Source organism: Lycium ferocissimum, unplaced genomic scaffold (genome assembly GCF_029784015.1).
Source record: "Lycium ferocissimum isolate CSIRO_LF1 unplaced genomic scaffold, AGI_CSIRO_Lferr_CH_V1 ctg10588, whole genome shotgun sequence".
Lineage (NCBI taxonomy): Eukaryota > Viridiplantae > Streptophyta > Magnoliopsida > Solanales > Solanaceae > Lycium > Lycium ferocissimum.
Window position 1 is genome coordinate 9,221 of NW_026713388.1, and position 10,810 is coordinate 20,030.

The 10,810-nt window shown below is 33.1% G+C and overlaps 2 protein-coding genes across 2 annotated transcripts; both read right to left on the reverse strand.

Annotated features, from left to right (window-relative positions):
• Positions 1-930: 930 nt before the first annotated feature.
• On the reverse strand, positions 931-2,008 carry LOC132041539 (L-type lectin-domain containing receptor kinase S.4-like). The gene has a single exon (XM_059432247.1). The coding sequence runs from the start codon at positions 1,911-1,913 to the stop codon at positions 1,158-1,160; it is 756 nt and encodes a 251-aa protein (XP_059288230.1). The 5' UTR covers positions 1,914-2,008; the 3' UTR covers positions 931-1,157.
• A 1,932-nt stretch (positions 2,009-3,940) lies between these two features.
• LOC132041540 (pathogenesis-related leaf protein 4-like) lies at positions 3,941-4,729 on the reverse strand. The gene has a single exon (XM_059432248.1). It carries the CDS (start codon positions 4,675-4,677, stop codon positions 4,195-4,197), a length of 483 nt encoding a protein of 160 aa, XP_059288231.1. The 5' UTR covers positions 4,678-4,729; the 3' UTR covers positions 3,941-4,194.
• Positions 4,730-10,810: the final 6,081 nt, after the last annotated feature.

A 10,810-nucleotide genomic window follows, 5' to 3' on the forward strand; every position in this document is an offset into this window, starting at 1 on the left:
AGTTCTTTATCATAAGCAATTGCACAGGAACTGGTAACAAAGTAATGACCTTTTAGTGCAGAAATGAAGCTTTCCAAATTGTTCAAACGGATGCAATAACCTCCAAAATTTAAACAAGACTAAGTTTCCAGTTACTGTTCGGTTGTGCCTTCAGTTCACAATGAATTCGATCCCAAAATTATTAGTGGTCAGCTTCTAACAATTTAGCAACTCAGCAACACAACCCAACTTCGAAATGCAGCAATTACTGTCACAGGATTTCAGCACTCAAACTACTCAATTCCAATCAATTACAATTTCAGGTTCAAGTTAACCTTTTAAGAATCAAACACAAGGTCAGGAAATTACAGCAGCAAGTTGAACTGCCAACTTAGTAATTGAGGATTCAAGTTTCAGCTTTACACAACTTTCAGTTCTTGTTCAATGGCTCTCAGTCACTAGCAAGCCAAAGACTACAGAATTTCAACTCTAAAAAAAAAAAAAAAAAAAAAAAAGTCCCTTAATATGGACTGCCCAAAACGGGCAACCTTTATCAAAGAGTAACTTCAGTCCTGAATTTTTACCTATTAGAAAATACCAACATTTACAAACATCAAAGTTAGCCTTCTCTTCATGTTTATACATTTCTCATTACATACCATAGAACTTCAACCTTACCATGATGTGCCTCCAGTCTTAGGATACTTAACATGGAGCGAAGGAGCATCAACCATTCATATTGCAGTGTAGTCGAGGCTGAGGTAAGCACAATTATAAGCTGATTTAGCTAAAGGACATCCTGCGCTAATATACAAAGCAAAATAAGCTGTAGGAGGCAAAGAAGGATTTAAAAGTGGACCGCAATGCTCAGGCTATTTAAGTGTTTTGCTACATATAAACCTCATCTGCTATATATTTGATAAGTAAACATATTTCAGGAACAAAAAGATAAACAGGTCGACAAGATCACCATACAAAGTTACATACAAGGTACCGAATCCTCAGTAAGGAGGGTAAAATACAACAACAATAACATTCCCAGCATAATCCCACAAGTGGGGTCTGGGAAGGGTAAGATGTCCGCAGACCTTACCCCTCGGCTAAAGACGGGTAAAATACATGGTACAGAAAGTTCATTATACAACAAAACATATACTAGTACTAGATAAACAAATGATTTAGTTTTTAACATGGCCTGAACCATCCTCCTCAACAACCACATTGGCCACCTTTTCGTACCTGAAATCTCTCTTTGCTGGGATTACAACCTCTGTATTATTAATACTAAATATGACCCATAAAAACAGCCCAACTAAGGAAGCCAGTGCTAAACATCCTGTCACAAAAATCAAGCAAGACGGAAAAAGACGAAATCTTTTTCGGTTCGCCATCTTATTTGGATCCACAGGTTGAGAATGTAACCACTTTGGAACACTCCTCACACTAAACTTCCATGAATAAACACTTGTACCTTCTAATGAACTTCCATTAGATGTTAATCCCACCAAGACTTGTTGTCCTTTCCACATATTACCCAAATCAACATTATAAACTAACAATGGACCATATGGCCTAGTACCACCTAATTCACTTACCCTTACCTCTAATCTCTTTGAAGTACAATCATAATCAACCCAAGATTGCAACTTTTTGCCACTACTATTCAACCCCAAGTTCTTGTTTCTTGAAACAAGACTTCCCACATTCACAACAACATGATTGGTAAAAGTATCAAGATCAACATCAAGAAAACCCCATTTCTTGGAACAATTACAAGGATAGATCATCACCATTGGAGAATGAGAAGTCAGTGGAAAAAGAAGTGGAATCAAGAAAAGTGAAGGGTATTTTCTGGAAGAGAAATCCAGTACTAGGAGAAGACTTTGATGGATCAGTGAGCTGCACAAATGAACCATTTTTAGTAATCTTGGCATCGCCAATAAGGCCAAGATTGGGATCAAAATGGGAAAAACTGAGTTCAATGGAAAATGGGAGCAAAGTTAAGAGGAGAAGAAAGCAAGATTATGCAGCATTGTGCCAAATTTGAGAGTATTTGGTTAGTCTAGGGTTTGATGGTGAAAGGTAAAGTATCAATTGCAGTGTTGTGATTTGTTAGAGAAAATGACAGTAATGGTCCTTTATGTTTGTGGGTAAGTTCAAAATAGTTTCTTATGTATGTACTTAAGAATTTTGGTTCTTTAAGGATGTGTTTAGTATGAAGATTATTGGAACACAAGTGGATCTCACTTATTTTTTTAGAGTTTGGTAAGTAAGGAAAAAAAAATTATTTCAAGAAGCATTTATATGTAATGTAACAAAACACTATAAGGCATGTGACCGGGGAGGTCATGTTCGATCGTAAAAACGTACTCACGTACGTAAATATACCGTAAGATTGCGTACAATAGATTTTTGTGGTCCGGTCTTTTCTCGGACCCAACGCATAGTGAAAGCTTAATGCATCGGGCTGTCTAGCAAAATACCATGAGGTAGGATGGGGTAAGAAGTGTGTTCGAGGGTTTGGGGGGGTTGGATAGTCAAAAGGGAGGGGTTGGCGCGTTATGTGGGCGTGGAGAAGACATTGAACTTGAATGTCGCTTATGAAACTTGTTTTTCCTACTTTCATTAGTGAAGTCATTTTTCTCATTTTTAAGCAATTTGTTTTTAAAAAAAAAAACATTTTGACCAGTCAAACATGAAAAATTTGATGTTTTTCTCCATACCAAATACACCCTAATTTGGACAAAAGTTTCATAGCTCTCTGTGGGGCCTAACTCTCGACTCATAAGCCAGGCTATATGCCCATTTTAGAGATGTTTGATTTTAATGCGCATTAAAAACGAAATTATTGATTTTTGAAGTAAAAAACACTTTTCGTGAGAAACGATTGTGTTTTAATTAATTTTTGAAAAATGCTTTTGACGCTTTAAATAAGAAATTGTGTTTGCTAATCATACGTAAAAAGTGCTTTTGAGTGTCAAAGTACGAAAAAGGACAAGTATCAAATGAACGTTTACTATCAAGATTGTTTTACAGAGAGAATTTTTTTTAAAAATATCTATTATAATACATATTAAAAGTTAAATATTATAATACATATTTGTTTAATTAAAATTTAATAATACATATTAAATTTTTTAATTAATATAATACATAGATAAATAAAAAATAAATATTAATAGTGATATAATATCAACACGATGATTTAAATATACTAAAAACTACAACCAAAACAAAATTTAAAATCGTTCCACAAATTAAAATTTAACACAAAGAATTATTGATTAGAAATTAGTGGATTAATGAGAGATATACTTGGTAAATGTGTAATTATGGCAGGGATATTTTTATCTTGAAAAAAATAATTTTCGTTTTCTCCTTTTTTCGAAAGAGAAAAATAATTTTGTGCTTCTTCCCAACCGCAGAAAAACTGCTTCTCTTCTAGTTAAAAGGAGTTTTACCAATTGGTCAAACACCTCAAATATTCAAAATAAGTGCTTTTTCTAGAAAAAAAAAAAGCGTTTTTGGCCTCAAAACCGCTAGGCCAAACATGCTCTTAGTTCTTTTATCAAAGTATAGTTGGGCGTGATTGTCCCATTTGGAGTACGAAATTTTCTTTGGAGTTACTCATGGGACCGCCCTGAGGAATCTAATTTAAACTGATGTACTGTATATGCTTTAATTCCTATGTTCTAATTTATGTATCAGCAATATCATTTGAGGAATCAAAGTGATTTTTCTTTGACCACACTTATCTTAAATAATTTTTAAATATTTCGAATTTTATTAATTAGTACATGATTCATAGTAATGTTATTTCATTTTTAAAAACTTAAAGAAATAATTAGTTCACTGACATTTATTACGTAAATTTTTACCCAACCAGTCCTTCTTGATTCAAGTAACACAAATATCATATTTTGATCTTATTGAGGAAAGAGAAATTTTAGAACGTAAAATGGGGAAAACTTTAGTATTCATGTTTTATGGGAACAAGAAGCTACGGTACGTAATTATAAACTTAAGCGTACTATACCATGAAAATATGATTCATGGAATTATTCATACGAGCAATATCAAAGGGAAATAGTACTAATTATAGGCGCCCATTTAATCCCTTAAACATCTAAGATAGGAGTCTATCTAACCCCTTGACATCTAAGATGGGAATTTTATTAGGTACTAATAGCAACATGTAATAAGTAAATCACACTTTTAGTAAGGACGTTCTCCGACGTAGTTGCCTACAGGATCATAGTTGCAAGAAATGAACCACCACCCATTGTTGCAACGAGCCCGCCCACAACCTAGTCTGACTGATTTGCGCCAGACTACTTGAGTATAATGTCCACACTGTTTCCCGGCAGCACATGTGTTGGTCCCATAGTTGTAGTCAGCCTTCTCTGCCACCCACAACTCCACGGCCTTCCTCCCCGGTGTAAAGTCGCCGCCGCCCTCGGCAAGGTTCTCCCCTGGACCAGAATGAATCAAGTTGCAATCCCCCCTTCTTGAGTTAGCGTAGTTTTGTGCTTTGGATGCCAAGCCGGCATCCCAAGTCATTGGCCCGACCCCAACTTGGGAACGGGCGTTGTTGTGAACCGCAAGATAGTCTTGGGGTGAATTTTGAGCGTCACAAGAGTGAAATATGGCTAATACCATGACATAAACGAGTAACAATGGGATGTTGAATGACCTCATTGTGTTTTAGGTCTAGTGGAGAGAAAAGAAATCAAGTATTGTGAATTGTGATTATGAATGTGAGATTACTAGTGTATATATAAGTAAACATTGTGGAAAATTTTGTTTTGCAAGTGTGAAGAAAATTCAAAGGTGATTAGTAGAGAGAAAAAGTAAAAAATGCTCCTTTATTTTTCTTAGTAGCTAGGTTCAAAATAGTCCCTTAAGTATCACCTAAGTAGTTTTTTGGTTCTTTAACTAATTCAGAAATGAGTATTTTCGGTCCTTTAAATTTATTAAAAGTGAGCACTTCGTCTTGATCAGATATTTATTGAACTTTGGTTGTCAAATTTAACAGAAACTCTAAAAGTTGTGAAATTTAAATATTGTGGAATTTTTTTCCGCATATGTGAAGAACATTCAAAGGTGATTAGTACATTGCATGGCGTGTGATTCGGGGAAGTAACACTCTATGCTATAAAGAATAGTCATACTGTAAGTTAAAACGTTCATTTTCTTCAAAATCATGTTATCAAGATTAGGTTAAACAACACTAATTGAGGAGATAAGTATTTGGACTTCAAATTTAATGGTCCAAAGTTTTTTAGTCCTAGGATAGGTGTGGTGGAGCTAAATGACTTTAAATTTACTGGTTCAAACCGGTTTGGCCATAAAACTACTGTATTCACTTTTTTCTGGAATAATTTTTCACTTTATTTGAAAATAAGTGTTCGGCCATAAAAATTTCGAATCCAACTTGAAGTTGTATTTCAATTTTGGAAAATAACTTATAATGTGTTTTCCAAAGCTCACTTTTCACTTTTGAAGTTGTATTTCAAATTTGAAAAGTACATTTAAGCATGGACAATATTCCAAATATTCTTTGCAAAAAATATAACCCAACGCAACCCCATATTCAACTTCAACTCTAACTCCATAAATTCCAAATAAAGTTGAAAAATATTTGGAATCCATGGCCAAACGCCTACTAAGTCATAGGATAGGTGTGATGGATCTAGCTGATAATTCTTTGCTTAGTAATAGTGACTACCATCGCACAATTCTAGTCATCGCTTTCTTTTTAATGGGTCACAGACGCAAATTAATTTTTAGTAGTCGGGACACTAAGTTCCAAATATAAAGGCTTAAGTAACTAAACGCGCGAACTTTGACGTTTTGCGGCAAACTTTAGTCCCCAAACTATTGATAGACTTCAAAACACCCCTAAACTCGGTTAAATGGGTTTTATTACACCCCAGCTCTTGGCCGGAGTGAGTGTAGTCACTCGGGTCAGTGTAAAATAAGGCTTTTGTGGCCTCCATGTGTAATATATTAATGCCACGTGGCATTTTCATCATATGTGTCCTCCACATAGATAAATTGTTTTTGAAAAAAAATGTAAAAGCGATTTTTTTTATAAAAAATCTGGAACAATGAAATATTTATTTTAAATCTGGAATATTTGATTTAAAAAAAAAAAAAACTGAAAAACTACAGTTTTAATTAAAATATCCGTAAAAAATGGATTTTTTTTTTATATAAAAAATGAAAACTTGATATTTTTTTAAAAGTGTCCTAAAAAATCCAGATTTTCATGATTCTTTTAAGACACTTCTTTAAAAAAGAACTGGAAAAACTGTTTTTTTTTTTTAAAATGTAGAAAACCCATTTTTTTTAAAAGAAATAATCCCTGAAAATTAGATTAGTTTTTAAATCTAGAAAAAAATTATCAGTTTTCCACTTTATTCTTAAAAAAATCAGTATCCCACATTTTAAAAAAGTCCAGGTTTTTAACCAAAAATTCAATTTTTCAGATTATTTTTTAGAAAAATGAGTTTATTTAGTTTTCCAGATTGTTAAAAAGTCCAAGTTTTTAAATTAAAAAAAATAAATTTTCCCTTTTTTTTTTTTTTTTTTTTTTAATAACGGGTCTCTCATTTTTCAAGATTTAAGAGGTTAGGATTTTTTAATAAAAAATTCAGTCCAGATTTATTTTTAAAAAAAATGGGTTTTCCACATTTTAAAAAAATTAGTTTTTTTACGATTTTAAAAATTTATACTTTTTTTATGAATTTTCCAAAATTGATTTTTCTTTTTAAAAAAACAAAAAAAAAAAAGCGACGTGGCTTTGTCACGCTTTGTTGGCGTGTGACTACACTTGTTGTGCCACGTGGCGGCTAGGATGAATTAAAATCCATTTTGCCAAGTTTAGGGGTGTGTCTTGAAGTGCGACGATAGTTTGGGGGAACTAAAGTTGCGATTTGTGCGCCAAGTTGGGGCGTTTTAATCGTAAATGCCCAAATATAAATGATTAGAGAAAAGAAATTTTTTATTCATCCCCTATTTGGATAAAACTATTCTATCATGAGAGAGAAGACTAACTATTTGTTAGTCACCGAAAGCAATGACAAAATGAAAACAAACTGATGGACACTTAAACCAGATCAAATAGTTGGTTCTTGCGTAGAAATTGCGTTGGGCCATAGAAACTAAAATATTTTCCACTTTTTTGGAATTTTTGAAGAGTCAGGAGAATAGGAATGAAATAAAATAAATCGAAATAGAAAGAAAAGAATCTAATTGCAAAAGCAAAAAGGAGGGATGTCTTGTTTTTTTCTTCCTTTTTTCTTTTTTTGTTTTTATTCTTTCTTTCCTATAATTCAATTTTTATTTCTATTTAGAGAGATAAAATTTTGTCATGATTCGTGAACTAATGGACTCTCTAATTTTTTTTTTCATAATTGAAAATTCGAGGTTGAAATGTATATGTGAGTGTTTGATTATTTGCATAGATTATTTGATTGTTTGAATGTACTGAAAATGAAAAAAGTGAAAATAGAGTTTTAACATATTTCCAAATTTCAAATAATGTGAAAAAATACCGGAAAAAAGTTAATAATTCTCATAAGCCTCACATCACAGCGGAAATAGTATACATTTTTGGATTAATTAGCTGAATAAGTATTTCGAGCATAAAGTCTTTGAAAAGCGTTTTTTTAAGTGTTGAAGCTGAATTTATGAATAAATAATTACGTGTTTTAGATAAAAATGATGAAATAAGAATAAGCAGTGAATGTGTTTATTAAAATATCAATAATAAACATTTTGTCCGTTAAAATAACTGAAATGCGATTAAGTTGTTAACGCTAAAATGAGCTTTTTGTTGCAGCATGTTTTATTTAATAATTATTCATATACAAATTAATACGTTACCTTAACTTATAAGCAACTTATAACTTATATAAGATTATTTTTAAGACGGATAGTGAAGCACTGCACTGTATTGGGCCAAATGCGGAGTATACAGCTATACCAATGCGGGTAGGACACGTGGCATAGAGGACAAGTCATAAGGCCAGTCGGACCTTTGTTACACTGCCACGGTTGTAGCAGGTAGTGGGAGAATACCATGGCCGGTGGTGAAGTATAATAGGCTCGGAAGAGACTCGACGGTCTTAGTTATAAGTCAAGCCAGGCGTTACAGATTCAGTGCAATCGGACTTTATGACCCTCTTCATTATTCATTATTACCTTGTATTCAATGCTCATTATGGATAGGGTCATAATACATGGAATATGTGCCCCTAGCTCTTAGTATAAATAGAGGTAATCATTCCAATTGTAAGGACACGAAATACAAGATAATATACTCAGTTTCTATACAAATTCTTTGCATAGCTTTTTAACTTTATTGTGTTCATATCAGCTTCGGTGCCACCACTAGATCTGAACGGAGGAAAGTACGCCCAGGACAATCGTTTACGGCCCGGGCTTTTTCCTTACTTCCACTCCAACTCCATAAATTCCAAATAAAGTTAGAAAAATATTTGGAATCCATGGCCAACGCCTACTAGAGTCATATAATAGGTGTGATGGATCTAGCTGATAATTCTTTGCTTAATAATTTCTTGATTACGATGCGGCAATTCTATTTGTCGTTTTCTTTTAACGAATTCGGAGAGACGCAAATTAATTTTTAGTAGTTCCAAATATAAATGACTAGAGAAAAAGAAATTTTTTTATTCACCCATTATTTGGATAGAATAGAATTATTCCATGAGCGAGAGAAGACTTTAACTATTTGTTAGTCACTGAAAGCAATGGCAAAATGAAAACAAACTGATGGACACTTAAACCAGATCAAATAGTTGGTCCTTGCGTAGAAATTAATTGCCTCACATCCAGGCAACTTCGAATGAGAATTAAAGACACAGCGGGAATAGTGTACATTTTTGGATTAGCTGAAATTTAAGTAGTTTTTGAGCGTCAAGAGATGTAAAGTGCTTTTTAAGTGTTGAAATTGAATTTATGAATAACTACTTACATGTTTTAGATTAAAAAAATGTTGAAATACAAATAAACAATTAATGTATTTACTAAAACATATAATAATAAACATTTTGTTTGTTAAAATAACTTAAATGCCATTAAGTTGTTAACACTAAAATGAGCTTATTATTGCAACATTTTTATTTAAAATTATCTCATATACAAATTAATACATTACCTTAACTTATAACTTATATAATAATATAAGATTATTTTTAAGACGGGTAGTTGGATAGTGATGCACTGCACAAGGAGGGTCAGATGTATACTTGCACAATAGCGTACACAGGGTTTTCGATGGCGATGTCAATGTTGATAGAAGAGAACAAAATTTTAATTATCACATACTATGTAATATAAGATATATTCTTGACCCTTTGGTTTAGTTTAGTTTTAAGTTAGAAGTGGTCTTGGGTTTAATATTACTTAATGACTTAACCACAATTTTAGGCAAAATATGTTACTTTTTCAAAAGCATGCTTAGGTTGAGGTTCAATCAATCCTCCTACCTCGAGGACCAAAATTCAGAGCTAAACCATCTCAGCAAGCAATATCCTTTGTCTAGGGGTGTCATTTCGTGTAATATATATTCATGGTTTTAAAATATATATAGCAAAATATTCGAAGACCTTCGCTCAACGTTGGTCTACCCGCAGTTTGCTCACACGCAACATTAGCTTAGATAGACCCTGGATCTATCTTTTCGTACGTGTCTTCATTCTTTGCTACGTGCTAAGTTTTACAGGACTTAAATTTCTAGTTGAGCCTTTTGTGGTTTTTACTCAAGTAGGAGAGTTTATTATGGTAGATCAAGTATATCCGACCGTATGATTTCGGTATACGATAAAGAAAGCCTGGTATTAATTAAGCATGATAGAAAGAAATCTATTTTTTCAACATTATTTCTAAGGCAATGTTCACTCCAAACGAATAGTGCTTAATTTGATCATTACATGAATTTACCACAAATCCGTAAAAATTGGCATCATACTAAAACTTGGTGGAGAAATGAGCAATCTATTTTCGCTTTATGGTATGAGAAGAAATTTATCACTTCCCTTCCAAATTGTCACCAAGACAAAGAGGACATTTAGAGAGCATAGATTCATTGATATCTTAGCTCCAATCGTTTACGGCCCGGGCTTTTTCCTTACTTCAACTCCAACTCCATAAATTCCAAATAAAGTTAGAAAAATATTTGGAATCCATGGCCAAACGCCTACTAGAGTCATATAATAGGTGTGATGGATCTAGCTGATAATTCTTTGCTTAATAATTTCTTGATTACGATCGCAGCAATTCTATTTGTCGTTTTCTTTTTAACGGGTCAGAGACACAAATTAATTTTTAGTAGTTCCAAATATAAATGACTAGAGAAAAAGAAATTTTTTTATTCACCCATTATTTGGATAGAATAGAATTATTCCATGAGCGAGAGAAGACTTTAACTATTTGTTAGTCACTGAAAGCAATGGCAAAATGAAAACAAACTGATGGACACTTAAACCAGATCAAATAGTTGGTCCTTGCGTAGAAATTAATTGCCTCACATCCAGGCAACTTCGAATGAGAATTAAAGACACAGCGGGAATAGTATACATTTTTGGATTAGCTGAAATTTAAGTAGTTTTTGTTGTTCACCCGTGTTCGGAACGCAGAAAAGCGAGAACTTAAAGCTGGAAAACCGGTAAGTAGAAAACGAAAACGAAAGCGTGTAAAGTTGTAAAAAAATTGCGAGAAAAAGAAGAAATATCCGAGACCACGAGAATTCACTGTGTGTCCTTAAGGAATTTAACCCCTCTTTGTCACCCGAGGTTATGGATTA